Below are 20,398 nucleotides of genomic sequence, written 5' to 3'. Positions count from 1 at the left end.
TGGTGCCTCTAACATTCAATTTGTAAGAAGTTTCAATTTCATGGAAATATTGCAAGCTTCCACCTTTAATGGAGGGGCTGACGTACAGAACCTTGCACATAAAATGTTTGTTTCTCTGGCTGATTCACGTGATTTTCTTTTCCGGTGTGCACAATTTCTCTTGCAACACAGGTGGTTATCTCTGGAATTCAGTGCTGCCATAACCAACAAGGCCATGGATGGAGGCCATGGATGGAATGGAGGCCCTGGGGTCTGTGTACCGCCTATGGGTCCAGCATCATGGAGCAGATGGTAGTCACACGGCTTACTGGAAGATTGGATGCCAGTAGCAATAGTGGAGGTGCTAACAGTTAGATGATAACGGTATAGGTGCCAATGGGTTTTGCAGCAACCTGCTGGGAGTCATCAGATTTCTCTCCATAGCCATCATGCAATGTTCCATCACCTGTTCAGGACACAGCGAATGTACAATCCGTATCTGCTCATAGGTGCTGAGACTGCACATAACCTCACTCGCACCATTTGGAGGGCCCTCATTCTGAGTGCTGCCCATTGTTTTTCACATAATGCATGATAGTGCTATTTTTTTAGTGTAAATTATGCCAACAACCATAAATCGTATGTAGATTTGGTGAGATGGTATGCACACGCTGTACTACCTTTCAGGCTTCGGATTGGTTTTTCATTCAATTTTCTTATAATATATATTGAAAATAAACATAAAACATAGCTTTTAGTAAATCCATCCCTACCACTTCACAACCACCCATCTCTACCCCAGAACAGATAGGAATTCATGTCATCTTATTTGAGTTCCACAACGCAAGTCCAGATTGACAGGATCACATCAGCTAACGTTGAACAGAAAGAGCATCAGTAATCCCAATGTGTATGAGTTTCCTGTAGTCGCTCGTAATGGATTTGGATTGTCAGTTTTCCCATCAAATAAAATGTCACAATTAAGCAAGCCATAGAGGCTCAGTCTGCCAATGTGCAGACTTCCAGAGTGACCCAATCCCACATTTAGCTGCCAACAGTAGTTGTGTTGCCAAATAGTCTCCCTCCAAAGTCAGCGGGTAATGTACCTCATTTGCAGTCCCTACCATAACATACTTTTGGATCATTGGTGATTTTAAGTCCTACGAGGTTCCTAATCTTAGTTCCAATTTCTAACCAAAAGCCTCTCTGGCATATTTTGTGGTGCTGCCCCAAATGTAAAGTTCCAATCTTGCTGCATCTTCTGCAGCACTGATTAGGAGGCATCTAACGGTATCTTGGTCATTCAAATGGATTGTGTCCTCCAACGCATTCCACATCTTTGATATGTAATATCTACAGCTGTGCACTTCGGAAACTTCTTCAGCAGAGGGCGTCCTGCGTTGATGACATTGGGTCGATGTGCCTCGAAGGCCTCCGTCGAGGGCGATGTCACTGGATGCTGTAAATAGGACGCACAGCGCCCGTAGCCTCAGTTCTGTTTTTTCCAGGAACGTGTTGCTTCGTGAAACTAGGCGCGCCTCTTGTGTTTGTTGTTATGATGTCTTTCTCTTCGACCCCTCCGACTGCGTGGTCTGGCTTCAAGACCTGCTGGGACTGCAAGTTGAAAATGTCGCTCACTGACCCGCACTGCATTTGTTTGTGGGGCCTGGGCGAGTCGCACGACACCCACGACTGCTCAAAATGGCAGTCGCTGATTGCCAAGGCCTTGTGTAAGCGGAATGGGAAACTCCAGGTAGGAAGGGCCTCTAAGCCTGTTGAGTCCCGAACATCCAAATCTAAGCTCAAGGGGGTTTCCACCAACGACTCGAGGAGCGACTCTCCGCGTCGGAAGGCACCCCGGGGATCTCGGTCCCGGAGTGGTTCCTGCCATTCGTCTTCCTCGTCCCGGCACTCTAGGAAGCGCAGTCACCGGTCGCCTTCCCCGTCCTCCTTGGAGGATGGTGCATCAAGGAAGATAGCGTGCCCGACAAAGTTCTCAACTCTGGAGGAATAGGCAGCGTTTAAAGAACAAATGTTAGCGATTTTTCAATCGCAGGGCACGGGTCCGGTCGCGCCTTCTAACGAAGCCGGCCAGGATTCGACTTGTTCCGTGGCTCGCACGCCTTTGGGCTCGGGTCCATGTCGCGACTCGCATCAGGAGCCTTCGAGGTCCCGTACGGACAAGGATTCGAAAAGTCGCAAGAGACGTGCTTCTAGGTCTCGGTCCTCGTCCCCAGCGAGACTGCAGCAACCTACTGAGGGCTTGATGCCGGCGTCGACTCGGTCAGCGCTGTGTCCGTCCGACTTGGACATCAATGCTTTGCCATCGTATCAGCACACGGCGCCATCGGCACCTGTGTGGACGTCGAAGCCTTCGGCGTTCACGACGTCGAGGTTGTCGACGCTCTCAACGTCGAAGCCTTCAGGGATTTTTTTATCGAAATTTGCCTTTGGTGTACTCAGATCTTGTGGATCCTCCAAGTAAGGCTACTGGGAAGTCTGTGCGGCCAGTTTTGGCCTCCAGGCCCCCTTCTGTTTCCAGGCTTGGGTTTCAGCCCCCTCTGGATGACATTTATGAAGAGGAAGAAAGGTCTGAGTTTGAGGACCCTGGTGAACTTGATGAGGCTCCACTTTTTTCTGGAGACAGACCCTCCATGATGCCAGTGGGTTGGACCCTTCTACGGAAGTGTAATTTGGTAGGCCTGAGCGTGGGGCTCATGCAGAGTCTTCTTACAGGAGGCTCATGGCGAGGGTCTCTGAGTATCTGGGCTGGTCCAGTCCTCCTGAAGACTTTGTGCAGGATGATCTGACGGATATCTTAGATCAAGGTCCGTCCTCTGACCCAGCTTTGCCATTTCATCTCACCTTGCAGAAAAGGGTGGCAGCTGCTTGGCAGTCCCCGGAATCTCTTCCGGCTGTTAATAAGTCTTTGACCAAGAAATACTGCACTTCCGTTAGCGACCCCAGCTATTTATCTACTCACCCCACTCCCGAGAGTTTGGTGGTTCAGGCGGCTACGGCCACCTCGAGGCCGGCGGCGTACCATACCATCCCTCCGGATAGGGACAAGCGCTTCGACGGTTGGGCCCAGAAGGTATTTTCGGCTGGGAGCATGGCCTTAAAATCGGCCAACTCCACGTGTGCCTTGACAAGGTTTTCACACACTCTGTGGAATTGTGTTTCTTTGGCGGCTGAGCATATTCCCGAGGGGGAAGAAAGGGATGGGTTCCTTGCTCTCGTGCAGGACGGCAAGGATGCCATGTGCGAATCTCTTCAGTCGGGTTTGGATACAGCCAACGGTGTTAGACGGTCCTTGGCTGCGAGCACCGTTATATGCAGATTTGCGTGGTTGCGGAAGTCGGGGCTTGCTCCGGATGTGCAGGCCCGTCTTCTTAACATGCCCTTTGATGGCGCACATTTGTTTGGCAGCAAGGATAACGAGAACCTTGAGAGGTTGCACATCTCAAAAGCTGCAGCAAAATCTTTAACCGCTGCAGTGCGTCAACCCTTGCCTTTTCGTCCTAGGGGACAGCAGTGGAGTGGAGGTTCTTTTCATTACTACTCCTCTTTTGGTAGAACAAGAGGGGCCGCCAGTCAATGTGGCCAGCGAAAAAGTACCCGTGGTGGTTGGGAAACTGGAGGTGCCAAAGCTGCTCAGGCAGCTGCCTCTTTGCCTTCACGATACCATAGCCCACGGCAACTGCCTTCCCTTCCTTCAGTGGCCTCACGACAATCCACCAGGGAAACTCTCTTTGAAGGTTCCGGATCCGCTCCTTGCACAGGAAATCTTGACCCTGCTGGAGAAAGGCGCTATAGAACTGGTGTCTGTAGTGGAGAGGAACAAGGTATGGTATTCCCCTTATTTTTTGATACCAAAGAAATACGGGAGATTGAGACCCATCATGTACTTGCGTTGCTTGAACAAACTTCTCAGGAAGGACAAAAGTTCAAGATGGTTACTCTTTCTCAAGTCCCCCAGGCCCTTCAACTTCAGGATTGGTTGGTGTCTCTGGACCTACAGGATGCTTACTTTCATTTGCCGATTCATCCTGGCACAGAAAGTACCTGAGGTTTGCGGCTGGCAACTCGCACTTTCAGTTTCGGTTCCTGCCGTTCGGATTGACCTCTGCCCGAGGGTCTTCACCAAGCTAATGGTGGTGGTGGCAGCGATTCTCAGGTGTGGGGGGGATTCACGTCTACCCGTACCTGGACAACTGGTTGATCCGGGCGCGCACTCCCGAGCAAGCATTGGATGACCTCAGTCTCACCTGACGCACCCTCCACTGGCTGGGCTTCTCCCTGAATTTCAAGAAGTCGCATCTGACACCTTCCCAACAGCTCCAGTACATCAGGGCTGTGTTAGACACGTCCTTGGGGAAGTGCTCACCTCCTAAGGTGAGGGCTCATCAGATTGTGCAGATGGTGGACAAGTTTCAACATGCCCAGAGTCTCCTGGCTTTCGAATTCTTAAGGTTGCTCGGTCTCGTGGCATCCTGCATTGTTCTGGTGCCAGAGGCCAGGTTGCGATGAGATCCCTGCAATGGGTCCTCAAGATGCAGTGGTTGCAGTTCTTCGGCAAGATGACAGATCCTGTTCAGATTCCACTCTCGTTCTCCCAGGATCTTGTGTGGTGGGCCAACGAAGGGAACCTGATGAAGGGGGAACCGTTTTGGCAACCAGGGCCGGAGGTGACAGTAGTGACGGACGCTTCCCTCACAGGATGGGGCGCTCATGCCAACGACTTCACCGCCAGCGGTCATTGGTCTCTGTCGGAGTCCAGACTCCACACCAATCTGTTAGAGCTGAGGCCATCAGGCTAGCCCTGATGCCTTTTCTGCCCTGTGTATGGGGGAAGAGTGCCCTGATCATTACGGGCAACACAGTGGCCATGCATTAACTCAACAAAAAAGGGGGGTAGGGTCACTTCCGTTGTGCAGAGAGGCAATGCAGCTCTGGTTCTGGGCCATCCAGCAGGAAATGTTGATCGCGCCACTTCATCTGGCCAGAGACGAAAATGCGTCGGCTGACGCTCTGAGCAGGCAGAGCACGGTCTTTCACAAGTGGGAGTTGGCTCAGGAAGTCCTTCAGGAGGTCTTCGCCCTTTGGGGAACCCTGCAAGTGGATCTTTTCGCCACCAGTGTCAACCGGATTCTGCTCAAGGGAATTTCCTCCAAGAGGAGCCTTAGGAGACTCGTTCGTGGTGGATTGGTTGTTCCCACTATTGTACGTGTTTCCTCCAGTCCCCGTCATTCCTCAAGTGTTGTAGAGGTTCGGTTCCCACATGATCCTCATTGTTTTAGATTGGGCCAGGAGAGCGTGGTACCCGGACCTTCTAGAAATGTCCATCTGCCGTCTTCCCTACCGAGAGGATCAGCTCTCTAGCGCGAGAGGGGTGGGGGGACTGGTTCTCCATCCAGAGTTCAAGACTCTCAACCTTCACGCTTGGTATCTGAAAGGTTAAGGTATAAGGATTGGGACCTCCCGGATGACATGATGGAGGTGTTGCTTTCGGCCAGGCAGCCTGCAACCAAATCCCTGTACTGTTGCCTTTGGCGTAAGTTCTGCGACTGGTGCAGAGATCACAATGTTGATACTTTTCAGTGCTCCATTCCTATGGTTTTGTCTTTCTTACTTTCTTTGGCCCACAGGGTCCTTCAAGTGGGTACCATTAAGGGTTACCTGGAGGCGCTGTCTATCTTTGTAAGCGCTCGTCCAAAGAATGTTCTTACTTTGAGATTCCTTTGATTTCTCAGTTCCTTAAAGGACTGACTAATGTATTTCCGCCGTCCCCTTTCCAGGTGCTGGTCTGGGATTTGAATTTGGTTTTGAAATTTCCCATGGGTGCTCTGTTTGAACGTTCAAACCTTTGCACTCTTGTCCTTCTAGATTACTGTCCTTCAAGACTGTGTTTTTGGTTGCGGTTACTTCCGCTCGCAGAGCGAGTGAATTGCATGCACTTTCATCTAAGCCACCCTGTATTGTGTTTCACAAGGACAGGGTTGTACTGCGGGTATGTCCCTCTTTTCTACCGAAGGTACTTTCTGAATATCATTTGAGTCAAAAGGTTGGTCTTCCATCTTTCTGCTCTCCTCCTCATCCTGCTAAGGAAGAGGAGCGGCTCCATCGGTTGGATCCTAGGAGAGCTCTGAGCTTTTACATTTCTAGGATGTCCAGGGTCAGAGTGGCAGATCAACTCTTTGTAGGATATGATGGACACCGTTTGGGACAGGCTGTTAGCAAACAGACCTTGTCCAGGTGGATTATCCTCACCATTACGGAGTGTTACCGATTGGCGGGTAAGGACCCTCCTGAAGGGTTGCGAGCTCATTCCACTAGGGGTGTGGCTACTTCCACAGCCCTCCAGCAGGGGGCTCCTATTAGGAACATTTGTGATGCAGCCACATGGGCTCCAATCCACACATTTGTTAAACATTATTCCCTGGATACAATCCATGGTCAGGATAGGGCCTTTGGTAAGGCGGTTCTTTATTCTGCAATCTGATTGGGTACTCTAAATTATTTTCCCTCCTCCATTTACTGGTATTGCTTTGGGAGTCTGTCAAAGATGTGGAATACGTTGGAGGACACAATCCATTCGAAGAACAAGTTACTTACAAACTGGTAATGTTCTTTCGACTGGATGTTCCTCCAACGTATTCCACATCGCCCTCCCAGCCTGCCACTCTGGAGAATTTCCTATGCAATTGCAGCTTACATTTCCGCAAGGCTATATGCAGTCAAGCAGGCATGAGACTGGTGCCACACATTCTGAGGGAAAAAACTTAAACTGAGGCTACGGGCGCTGTGCGTCCTATTTATAACATCCGGTGACGTCGCCTCGACGGAGGCCTTCGAGGGACATCGACCCGACGTCATCGACTCAGGACGCCCTCTGCTGTAAAAGTTTTCGAAGTGCACAGCTGTGGACATTACATGTCAAAGATGTGGAATACGTTGGAGGAACATCCAGTCGAAAGAACGTTACCAGTTGGTAAGTAATTTGTTCTTCTTTCATTGATGTCACCCCAATTCTTCGTGCCACCTCTGTCATGTTATGTTAATAGTTTTTTGTACAGCACCACATCATCACCGTTGCAGTCTTAACTGTCCAGTCTGATGTATTCCCCTTGCCTTTCAGCACCATGTAGAGTTTGGAAATTAATTCCCTGGTTGATTCCGCATCTTGGAGCACTTACTCTATCAATTTGATCTCTCTTGCCACCCCTTTATAATGGAGGGATGAAGCACCCGGAGATGGAACTGCCACATCTAAAGTGTTCCTCCTCACCCAACCTGGAGTTTCTCTTGCCTTTCTGAAAGGTCTTAATTGTCTCTTAATTGTCCCTTGAATTAATAGGTCCTTCTGCCCATTAACCTAACCATAACCCTCACCCCTGCTGTTAAATCTGTGTTACCCTTCCATGGAGTATAGGCGAGGAGATGGATAATAGCTCAAAAAATGTTGAGATGGCAAAAAACGCCTCAAATTGTTACTTTCTAGTTGCGTATAGGTTAGAGGCCCTATTATGCTTGCGGAGCCACAGGTAGGTCCACATAGAACGACCTATTGTGGACTTTTCAGAAAAGAGCAGCGTTTTTCAGACCATGCTTTTATCCAATTTGCTACTACCTTACTCTGAGATGCTATAAAAGATTTCAAAAGATCTGGATACCCTAAACCTCTTTTCCTTTATTTCTACAGACATCCCCTCCTTTTTAATAGGTGCTTCCCCCTCCAAACCAAATGAACTCCATTGAAGGGATGGCATTTTATGTTATTCCTCTGCCAGGTTGAGTAATCTAGACTGATTATTAGAGATTTGTTAGTCTAGGTAATATGTTAATTTTAATGACCAAGATCCTTCCAAGCCTGGTTCAGATGGAGAGATCTCACTTGCTTCTAGAAGGAGTTTTGTTTAGCTCAATAATGTTTGAGAAAGGTGCAGAGTAACGTTAATTCAAATTGACAAATTTCTCCCTCAGATTCTCATCATTGAAAATATACTTTTTTTCAGCCACCCTGCAGCATTATCCTCGACCAGTTCATCTCATTGGTTCCATCACGTGCTGAGGCAGCTTCATTGGCATGAAAGTACAAAGCCATCAGTGCTATTTTCTTCAGTTTCTTTTTCCTGCAACAATGCCCCAGAAAGAGGGGAGGTTACTCGTCAGACAAAACTACTTTATCATTATGATACCTCCCAAATTGGGCTACAAGGCCTGTAAAAATTGTCATCGATCAATGTTGGTGATGAATGCCCATTTTTCATGTCTTTTCTGTGAAAGATTGGGATGCGGAGGAATGTGGATCTTGTCAGACAATGAATCCAAAAGGCTTGAAAGAAAGTCTTGCGAGGATTTACATTTCTATGTCAACATCAACCCCAGTGAAGTCCACAGTTGCTACACCAAAAAAATGTGTCCGACCCTAAGTAAACGGTCTCCACCCACGACTCGTCAGATCATCATTCTGGATAATAGGGAAAAAAGAAGCGCCACTACCACTCTAGGAGCCGCTTTTCATCTTCAAGAACGCGCTAATCATCCACATCCAGGAAACCCAAGAGGTGCCATTCAAGATGCAAAGAGGCAGGCAGCCTAAGTTTCTAACAGCGTCATCCTCAAAGGTGGAATAGGAGGCGTTTAGAGCCTACATGAACAAAATATTTCAACAGACTCCTGAAAGTGTGCAAAAGACACTTCATGCAGCACATAAAAAAGAAAAGGGAATCACCACCGCTCCTGCCTGCCTCTGAGCTCGGGCCCCAGTGTAAAAGCGAAATCTAAAAAAAGTGCCAGTGCCTCTGACGCTGAGTAAAGATGTGCCGATGATCACTTTGGGGGCAACACTGGCGCAGATGGCGGAAACTTCGGTACAGAGGAGGCTATGCGAAGCACCCGTCTCAGAGCCATTGGAACCTGACTGTTCTTTCTACAAGCCTAGAGCCATAGTTGCACAAATGATAACTTTTGAGAATATTTGTAAAGTGCATGATGATGAGGCTCCCCAGGTTTCCATCTCGCATCCGACATACTAAGGCAGTCTTGGCCTGAAGAGCTCTTGGGCACACAATCCATAGGCTCTCTTTTTCATCTCCAAATAGATTTACAGGTGGCAAGTGAGCTGGCTACTTCCCCCAACTCACAGGTGAGTGTTGAACCAATTACAGCTCTGGGCTTAAATTATGGCTCTTTTACAGCAGTAAGTTCCAGGCCAATCCATACTCTCAATCACAGAGCAGGTGATATCCCATGGTGTCCCAGATATCCTGAAACCTAAAGAACTAAAGGCACCAGTCCCGACCTTTAGTGATGCTCTGGTGAATGTTTTTAAAACGGTTTGGAGAAAACCAGCCTCTGCATACATTGTGAGTAAAGTCATTGGCCAAAAACATAGAGCAAGGCCAGCTTACCCACAATTTCTGACTCCATACCCATCAGCAGAAAGCCTAATAATTCAACTGCACACAGCAGTCTCAAAGGCCAAAGCATTTCTATCTGTACCTTCACCCTAGCTAGCTATTGCCATTCCCTTTGGAATTTGCAAATCCAGCTGCATCTCAACTTCCTCCTGAGATGCAAACTTCATTTAGACAATTGGTACAGAATGCTAAAGACACAGCCAGGAACATCACAGGGGTAGACATCACATACTGCATAGGTAGGTCTACAGACACAGTGACAGTTAAGCAAAGACATTCTTGGATGCGAAAAACAAACTTTAAAGAAGATGTGCATACAAAATTGCTAGACATGCCATTAGTTGGTTCTGATCTCTTTGGCACAAAGTCTGATAAAATCTTTAAAACATTTAAAGAATAAAGACATGCACCTCAATCTTTAAGTCTTACTTTGTCTTCCCCCACAACTACTTTTGGAGGTGGCAAGTTTAGGCCTTACACTTTTAGAGGACTTATAGACAGCAGCCACTTCAGACAAGGGGTTTCTTCAGTCCATCCAAGGAAATAGGCGCTCATAAGCCAAAACATGTGGCCTCTGATCTCTCAGAATTCTAAGCTCCAAAAACCCTTAGGTTTTCTTTTTTTTTTAACAATTTTGATTTATTTTGAACACAAACAAAACACTGTACACATTGTTAATAACAATCAACACACTATTGTAACATCACGTTTCCCATTCCCTCCCACAAACTCCCTCTCAAACCAGGCCTACACTGCACCTTACGTTCCTTGCTTTATTCCTCTCCCATAATTCTCATCCACGGTAGCTTCCTGTACCGGGATCTACAACAATTCTTGTGTCTTGCATTCGGAGGTGGTCAAGCCAGCTATGAGCAATCTCCACGCTTCAACCCCTCTCCCCTCCTGTTCCCCTTCTCTGCTGGGTGCGTCTTGCCACACAGCAGTCTCCGCATTAGCCCATTTCAACAAGTCCTTCCACCACACCTGTGCCACGGGTCTGGCTGTAGCTAGCCTTCCAATCCATCGCTATTCTCCGTTTAGCAAGGATATACGCTAAGTCCTTCAATTTATTACCCTGTGGTGCCCGTTTGGGTCTCGGGAACCCACTTAACAGATGGACCTTGGGAGACTCCACATTCAGAGTGATTTCAGCGTCTCCCAATAATTGTGCTACCTCCACACACGGCCAAAACATATGCACAATATCTGCATCCTCACATTTAGGGCACGACTGAACCACTGTTTGATTAAACTGTGCTATCTTGTGCAGAGTCAGGTACGCTCTATGCATCACATACAATTGTATCTGCTGTAGTCTTGAGTTCCTTGACACTTTTTTGTGGTACACTTTCGCTCTACTCCACACCTCATCCGTCAACAGTTCCCCCAGGTCTGCTTCCCATTGCTGTCTAATCTGATCTATTTCTCCGCCCACCTTAGACATCAATAACTCATATATCCGTGATACTTCATGTCCTCCCTCTGACACATCATAAAATGCTTCAGTTACTTCATCAGGTTGCAAGGGCATGACAGAGTCCAGCCACCTCTGTTTTAGGCTTCTCAAAAGTCTGACATGTATAATGTATTGCCCTCCTTCAACTCACCGAATCAAAGGGGTAACCCTTCCTTTAGTACGTCACCCACTGTAGCTACCCCCACGGGTTCCCAGCTTCTCTGAATATTGTTCCTAGTTTGTTCATCAACCCCTCCCAGTGTTACTAGTGGTATCTGCCGGGAATAAAGTGCTGCACCTCCTAGCAGTAGTCTTGCTTTGTCCCATACCTTACACACTAGGCGCAACAGCAGGCTCTCACTGTTTTGTTACAAATCTGGTAGCCATATGACTTGCTTCAGGAAGAACTGAGCACCCACTGTGCCCAGCAGCCTTCATTTGGATGTTCTCTCATCTGACAGCCACTTCCTAACCTCCTAGCAGTAGTCTTGCTTTGTCCCATACCTTACACCCTAGGCGCAACAGTAGGCTCTCACTGTTTTTTTACAAATCTGGTAGCCATATAACTTGCTTCAGGAAGAACGGAGCACCCAATATGCCCAGCAGCCTTGATTTGGATGTTCTCTCATCTGACAGCCACTTAACCACAAATAGCAGTTGGCTAGCCATGAAGTACGTCTCAAAACTAGGCAGCCTTATACCTCCTTTTTCGTATGAGTTCTGGAGCTTCCACAATGCCACTCTATTTCTGGAGTTGTGCCATATGAAGCTCCTGCATATGCTGTGTAATTTATTTAAAAAGCCTTTTGGGATTGCATAGGGGACATTAGTAAAGTAATGTAGGACTCTAGGCAGCACTACCATCTTCAGTAGCGCTACACGCCCCATCATTGATAGCGGCAGCTTTGCCCATAAGGACATACTTTTCAAAATGTTGTCCACCGCTTTAACCGTTTTCTGCCTATGTTCTATCTTGGGGTCATGGTATATATATCCACACCTAAATGTAGCTAACTCCTATTCGATCGGCACGACCGGCAATCCTAGGACAGGTCTCCGCCTGTACTCCCCAAGAGAGAACAAACTCAATTTCTGGGGGTTTACTGTTATTAATGACACTAGGGCATATCTCGCCATCAAGTCTAGGATGTATTGTAAGTTCTCCTCTGGGTATTGGAGTTACAGAAGCATGTCATCTGCATACAACGATACCAAATGCTTCCTGTCCAGTGTGTTTATTCCTACCTCCCCAAATTCCGTCCTCAAATAGACCGCTAACGGTTCTAGCGCTAATATAAAAAGCATCGGCGAACATGAACACCCCTGCCTCGTTCCTTCACTTAGTTGCCATTGCTCGGAGAAGGTGCAGCCACAGTCTTGACTCTCGCTACTGGTGCAGTGTACAATAACTTCACCTTCTGTATATGGGCCCCATACCAAAGTCCTCCAAAACTGCCAACAACCAGGGCCATTTAACTGAGTCAAAGGCTTTAACGGCATCAAGCGATACCACTGCTACTTCTTGTGTCTCCTTGTTCGTGTGGTCTATTATATGGTGTAGCCTTCTCAGATTGTTGGTAATGTTCCTATGTGGGACATAACCTGTCTGATCCAAGTGGATGAGTTTAGCTATCATGGACCTCAGCCGCTTTGCCATTACTGCTGTGAGGATCTTCCCATCCTGCTTCAGCAACGACAGGGGTCTGTATGACCCACATTCTGTCTCTGGTTTGTTAGGTTTGAGGAGGGGGATAATTATTGATTCCCGCAACGACCCAGGCAACATGCCGTGTACAAAGGCTTTGTTTAGCATTGTCAGAAGTAAACCCCTCTAAGTTAACCCTGCTAATACATTGAGTTTCCTGTGGGGGGCAAGATCTGACTTTCCAGACAGGCATGGTTCTAAGTAACTTCAGACAGATGGATGCTGCCGTTGCTAAACCAGGCATACCGCCTACCTTTCTCAAGAAAACCCACCCAAAAGCCCCCAATTTGGCCTTTGCCTAGTCCGGAACCGCTCCTAAAGGATGAACTTACTCATTTGTTGCTGAAGCGAAAGGAAGTCGGAAAAGGCTTGTATTCCTCTTACTTCATAATTCCAAAGAAGGATGGAGGCTTCAGACCCATCTTAGACCTGAGACTGCTCAACAAACTCCCCCGAAACGGATGATCGTCACTTTGGGACAAATCCTGCCACCCATCAGGACTGCCTGGTATCTTTGGTCTTGCAGGATGCTTACTTCCATGTCCCCGTCTACCCCAAAATTCGGAAGTACATTTGTTTTGTGGTGGGAAGGAAGTACTCCTTACCAGTTTGCAGTGCTCCCATTCTGCTTCACTTTAGCCCAGAGAGTGTTGTAAGGAAGGCATGGAAGACAGACACAAGTGTAAGGGTGTTTATTAAACTTGAATTGGGTTTGTAAAACGCCTAACTAATCCTAAATCTAAAGATGGGAGCAAGCTATGACCATCAAATAATAATAACACAGTCCTAGCTGTGTCTTGTCAGAATAAAAGGGCCCATACTTTTAAAAAAATGTTTCATTGTGTTTGGTTTATCAAGACCTTTGCAATGATTTTATAAAACATTACATTACATTAATAAGAATCATATTTAAGTTATTAGCAATTCCATTTCGTTTCATTAATCACTTTTATATTATTTGTCAGTTTCTCATGTAAAACACAGTGGTTATCCATGATACAAGTCAAAACATATTAAACATTCAACATATTATAAAATCTTAACAATCAACAATATTATCAAATTCTTGAATACTCCTCCAATTTTACACATAACTCCTCATCAATAACATAGAGTAATTCAACAAGTGCTAAATTAAGACTCTTACTGTCGCCCCAAATACCTTGGTTCCATATAGTCTCCAGAGTAAATGGCCCTTCATTACTCAGATCGGGATTCAAAATCCTATCTCTCTGATGCTTAAAGTCGAGACAATCCATTACAAGGTGCTTCAATGATTCAACACAGTTACACTAGGGTGGAAAATCGACATACCCCATCTAATTAGACCCCACTCAGAGTCTTCCTATGTTACATCTGATCTAATGTGGGTAACTGATTAAGTTTAAATCGCATGTACATTTTCCTGGCTTTAGGACATGGAAATTGTATCAAATATAAAGGTCTATCTCCCCATTTTCTGCAATGACTCTTGTATTCTAGGTATGACTGATAAGTCCCTATTTGGTCAGATTGTATACACCAATAATATTCTTGAAACCTCTTTTTGCACGATGGTAAATATGCACATAGATAATCTTTGCTGACATTTATATCATTGAGTATACCAGACATTTGATCACAATATATGTTCATAGACCACACATTCTTCCCATTAGCAATCCTATTTAGATCTTCATACAACAATTCTTTGGGAGGAGTCAGAATTTTGATATCATTCCTCAGACTACACCACTTTCTTTTGACTGATAACGGCAGTAAATTTAGCTCATGACATACTATACAGTTGGGGATTGCGCGTGATAGACTAGGGCCTATACTAACAAACCTATTGCCAATCCTTACCTCCAAATACTAATAGTGTGGGAAAGAATGTTATGTAAAAGAAAGGTGTTCAAGAAATGATATGTCAGGATAGTGAAGCCGTTGGCTTCCCTTCCCCATGTTTTCAGCACCTGACAAGGCGGCACACTCAAGCTTAGCACAGTCTCTGGTTTCTCTAGCACGAAGGTGCAGTTCAAAACTTCAACATCATGGCCTTTGGTGCCTAAGTCTCTTTTCCAATTGAAGTCTCTTTTCTAGAGGGCCTGACGCAATACGACAAACAACTAAGTTCCTTTCTCCTTAGGGTTTAACATTTGCACAATTTTCTTAGGTGATTTATTATTCACTTCAGATCCCCCTCCGCGGAGCTCACATCCACTTAAATACAATGTTCTTTGTATTTTCACGTATCCAATTTTCTCAGGTGATTCACTGTTCACCCCGGATCCCCCTCCGCTGGGCTCAGATCCACTTTGACACAAAATCTTCAATCAGTCGCCCTCTGCCGGGCTTGGACCAATTTATCTACTTTATTCAGTGGTATGTGCTAATCCACTGTTCAACCCGTTGCTCTTTTGAGGTTGAGTAGCATGGGTGGTCAGTCTGGTGACAGGTTCCATCCTAACGCTAAGTCCTCAGTAGTGTGCAATATTTTGAATAGGTGGGTTCTTAGTTGCCGGGCCACTAGCTCTGAGCGTGTGTTGTTCATAGCCAGGAGGACTCTGGCTGGGTTGTCATCATTTATGTTGGAGGCAGAGTAGCGATTCCTGTGTGTCCATGGTTGTAGTTGTTATTCTTAACCCGGTATTTGTTCATGGTTTCAGATAGTGGGTGAGGTGCATTGCCTCAAGTAGATTGAATTTGATGTGTGGTTAGTTTAGGGAAAGAAGTTGTGTTGTGTTTCCTCTGTGTCCTTAGCTGTTTGCTTTGTGTAGATCTCTTCCTCTTGGATGTTGGTCTAAGGGAAGGAGGGTGTGTTATATTGTTATATCCTGCTTCCTCTCCCTTTGGATTGTCTGTGTATCTGAACCTGTGAAACTCTGATGTCATGGAATGTATGGACAGTGCATATGCAGGAGCTCTGAATGTTGTGATTTGGTTTGGGTTCCGCCCAGGGCAGTTGAATGAGAGATGTAGCCTGGGTTGTGGAAGTCAGTGGGCTCTCCCTGTATTACGTGTGCCTGATGTGCCTGTTGTATCGTGTGAGTGTGCAATGTAATAAAGGAACTTAAGGACTTACCAAGATGACTCACAAACTTACTTTGTATCAGGAATATTACCCCCATGCCCTATGTTCGAAGGAAGACTGCTGGGAGCATTTCTACACACATGAGGAGGATTTTGTTGATCTTCCCGCCTTCCGTAGGGAAGGCAATAGGTGAGCTATCTCTCCTGATCAAGATTTTTGTTCCACATGACCTATCGGATGTTACATGACTCTTGGTCGTTTAGATTTCAAATAGATTTTTGAGCTGCGGAAGAAAGTTTTGTTTTGGATGCATTACGGTGAACGCCTTTGTAAATGGCAGTGAATCGATAAAATAATGTACTGCTACAGATCTATAAAGTGTGAACTGAAAAGCTACCTGTCTGGCTTCAACCTCTCTATCTCATATAAACTGATGTTGACAGGCACTGACTCTCTCACCTCTCAAACACTCAGTTAGGAGATAACGAGGTGCACTGTGTAGGTGGGTGTGCTGGGACTGACTCAGCTGCACAGGAGCAGGTGCCTTCCCTTAATTGTGGGCTCGAAGGATGGGACAGATGATTTTACAGTGGAACGCCAGTGGGGCTGGAAGAGAAGTGAAGAGTAATCAGTACCCAGACTTCCTGAGTTCTCACTCTTGTGCAGACTCCTGAACTCACCGTGAGGAATGGTCCAGAAGATGGTCAACACTTGTGGGGACAAGGGCAAGGAACAGGCAGGACTTGACACACAGTTGCAGGCTGGGCTGTAAAGACTGGCAGGGACAAGTCACAAAGATGAGCACGGGAAAGTGGGGCATTTTGCTGAGAACCCAGCAGACACCAATAATGAACGATGTTGTGAGGTGAAGGGAGTGTGAGTGAGCACCGAGACCACTTTTGGGAACAGCAGTTTACATAGGTGGGCTGTGACTTCTGATGAGATGACCACAAGCAGAGAAACTTAGCACAAGGTTAACTCTTGCAGTGCCTTTAATGAGCACCGGGGCATGTGGAGTAACTGGTTTGCAAGAGAATCTGAGAGCGGATTCCTGACATGACTCTACAGTGACTGCTACGTGTGTGCTACAGCACTAGATGCACGTCTTTTTGTATTTCCTAATATAGTTCATTGTTTTTATCTGATTTCTTTCATAAAATTTAATGTGGTAAGATAAATGAGAACTTGAGATGCAATTTTTAGAATCAATGATGTCCTTAGTAGATGAAAACAAAATTCTTTAGAAGAAACCATTTGAACCCGCAGGTCAAGTTTGTGTTCACGGACAGCACCAGGCATGGTCTTGAAAGCCTGTTGTAAGGAGTACATATCTTAATAAGAGACTATTCCTCACAAATAATCTTGTCTCCATTTGTCTTCTGGGGTATGGGACTGATTCTCCACAGTGCTTTCTTTCTGACGTGACTGCGCACAAATAAAATCAGTGTTCGAGTGGAATTTAATAATACTCTACACACCCTGTACCGCCTCACAATTGAAAGTGTGTCCTATGTACTTCAAACAAATTACAGCTGGTTAGTCCATACAGAGTTTAATGTCCCACCAACTTCTCCTTCCTACAGGACTTACTCTGAAGATACAAAAGAGGCTGTGAAGCAGTGTGAGCTTCTCTTGGAAGAGCCTGACCTGGACAGTGCCATCCGCATTGGTGACGTCTATGGGCTCCTTGTTGATCACTATTCTCAGCAGGAGGAATTCCAAATGGTAAGTTTATAGCTCACTGAGACCATGCAGAATTCCAGCCTATTAGAAATCTGTATCACGTCATATCACACTACAATACAAGAGGGTAGCCCAATTACTAATTTAACAATCAAGGTACCTAAGGGCAACAACCAAAACGTATTTGCAATAAGTGGACCTTGAAATAATATAATAACTTAGCTAAATCAAACAGCAGGCATTTGAACAGGACAGATTGGTACAAAAAGTCATAATTATCTTTAATATATTTTGTACAAAAAAATATTATTTTGGCAATTAGAAAAGTAGAACGGCACCGAATTAGTTCATCAAAAATAATAAAGCACAAGTTCAGTGTAAGCTATGCCTCACGTCTCACATCACAGAACCGATCACCAAACTCATACATACACGAAAAAACATTACAGACATATTACACAAAACACAAGCAGTGAGCTATTTACGATCCAGACTCTAGTGGAAGAATGAAGATGTCACTGGTCCGTATTAGGACAACTTTTCATATTGTTTTCATCTGTGTTATAGAGGCATTACATCAATTTGCCTAACTTAACAAAGATTTTCTCAGTTTTGGCTGCCAGAAGTCACATGATTTAATGACACAGCTGTCTTCAGGACAAATTGAGATTCTGAAGTGATGTAAGGCGTAATGAAGTCCAAACCCAATTATCAGAGTTTGTATTTTGAATGCAAGTAAGTACTGGTTGCTGGTGGGAGCACTGTGGTGACCCGTAGAATACAGAGTATCAGAACATCCATCACTGTGGAGCATGGGAGCCCAGTAAGAGCTCTGTTAGACAGTCCCACACAGTAATAACATATATGTTGCTTCTTTGCAATGTTGAAGTCCGGAATGTGTAAAAGACGCTAGCTATTAACTGTATGCCGCTGCACCGGCAAGGAATTCCACTTGTTGTGAATACTCTTAAGTCATATGTTTGTCAGCCCTGTCTGATGTCTGTGTTATGTTCTTTGAACACCAATGCATCCATGTCAAGTGATTTCAGTCCAAATGCTTTTAGGGGACTGCTAAAGTGATCTGTGCAGTAGAGTGCTTGAGAATCTGCATCAAGCAATGTGAATCCTAGACTGTTTAAGGATGTGCTTGAGGTGATTGGATCAATCTTTAAACCTCTTGCGGGCAAACCTTACTTGTTGGTGACGAGATTTGGGTGGACTGGTGATGGAAGAACAGTTTTCTTCCATAATCTGGGTCTTCAGGACATGCCAGGTGAAGATGCTGAATAGTGTCTCCCAGTCACTGGGAATGATCTCTAGGAAGTGTCTGACTGATGCACATACCTGCTGGGGTTGTACTCATGTCACCGGTGCATTGGTACACATGCTCTAGAACTGTGATGAGGTTGGACCATTCTGGGAAGGGGTTAGGAGGAGCAACAATACTATCTTGGACATGGATGTCCCTGCATGTAAAGTAGTAATGTAGAATACATGTAAAAAAGTTGTACCTGGGGATGAAGAAGGCCTTGAGGGATATTTTCTTTGGCAATAAAAAGAAGTATGGTTCAGAAGGATCACAATGCTTGCTCCAGAGATTGAGTCTCTGTAAATTATCCCTCAGACCATCCATACAGGACTATAATAACAAGAATAGAACAATTTCGATCATTGAAAGGGTAACCTATGTTAAGTGATATGGTTGATGTATGTTTACCACCCCAGCTGGATTAATACTGGCTGTTCTGTTTGTGCCTGGTCCTGCAAAAGCGTGAATGATTAAACCCCTTTGGATCAATACTTTTCAGTGTTCAAACTGTCACTTCTTGAAATCTATAGTATACATGAGTTTTAGAAAGCTTTTGTTGTGCTTCTGCATTTTCCTTCTTCGTCAAATGTAATTCTTTCATTAAAAAAGGTGGTCTGTGCCCCAGCGCTATACCTTCTTTGTCAAGTGATCTATACCCCACACCTGCACAGAACCAAGTAGTGCATAAACCAGATATGGCAGGGATCTGTGACAAATCAGGGTGCTAGATCGGTTGGGTTTAATAGATTGCTCTGTGCCAAGGCTTCCAGAACAATTCATCTTTCGGTTCTGTCAGAGTAGAATCTCTGGTGCATCAATGTGTGTTTCATAATATATTTTATTTGGTCTGCAAGCATCTTATATACATTTTTCAACTTTTCTATTTGTATTTTTTTATAAAGATGTTCATCTACATCAGTTAATTTGCATCATAAAATAAAATACAAAGAAGAATAAATACAATGCAGGTTCCATATGATCAAGTGAAACAATGCCAGAAAACATTGTGAAACCGCAATAAGTCAATAAAACTAGTAACATAGTAGCAATTAGAGATAATAATCCCAAGTAATACAACCCACTATACCAAGCCCACCACAACAGACTAACAACCCAAATAGGGAAGAAAAAAACCCACATATAAACCCATTGCACACAATAACACACCCAAATCAGAGCCCTGCAGCAGTCACACTAAGAAATCACCAATATAGATCATTAAATTATGAACACACTCCCCCACACCCATCAGAGCGGTCTTTCTCCTTGTATGACACTTTCTCAAATCCAGATAGTATAACTAAATCATTTATCCAGTCATTTACTAGAGGCTTCTGAACAACCACCAGCACTCTAACCAGCCACATTTGCAAACAATAAGCAGCTCCCTTGCTACACCCACACAACTGCAATATTGTATACTTCAGACACCTTGAAGTACTCGCTTCCACAACCAATTATAGTCTCTTTTCACTCCATTTTGGCATTTCTTTTTTCCTCTGTTAAATCTTCAAGTCCTATTTTTCATGCATTGCAGTCATCAAGTGGGGCAGCAGTTTTGTGAGATCCTGATGACAGTGAATTTTGAGTTGCAATTGGGGATATCTGTGCTAAATTATAAATAAATAAGGTTGTGACCATTATCATTTGGAAGGCAGTTATGTGGTATTGGAGTGCACTGGGCTTACGATTTTCTGATGATCTTTGACATTGCTTCTACATCATTGGATATTTGTTAATATTTATAAACTTTTTTGTAATATGTTTTTCGAGTGGATTGTGTCCTCCAACGTATTCCTCAAATTAGATGTATTCCATCCAGCTTTGCTGC

The 20,398-nt window shown here is 45.1% G+C and overlaps 1 protein-coding gene across 2 annotated transcripts in view; it reads left to right on the top strand.

Annotated features, from left to right (window-relative positions):
* IFT140 (intraflagellar transport 140) overlaps positions 1–20,398 on the top strand; it is a 2,226,364-nt gene that overhangs the window by 2,183,856 nt on the left and 22,110 nt on the right. For both annotated transcript variants that reach the window (XM_069646971.1, XM_069646972.1), the window contains one exon: positions 17,159–17,300. In XM_069646971.1, the coding sequence (XP_069503072.1) occupies positions 17,159–17,300 (142 nt within the window). The remainder of the gene's footprint in view (positions 1–17,158; positions 17,301–20,398) is intronic.

The sequence above is a fragment of the Ambystoma mexicanum genome, chromosome 2q (genome assembly GCF_040938575.1).
Source record: "Ambystoma mexicanum isolate Mex_15411 chromosome 2q, UKY_AmexF1_1, whole genome shotgun sequence".
NCBI lineage: Eukaryota > Metazoa > Chordata > Amphibia > Caudata > Ambystomatidae > Ambystoma > Ambystoma mexicanum.
This window is presented reverse-complemented; position numbering and strand designations above follow the sequence as displayed.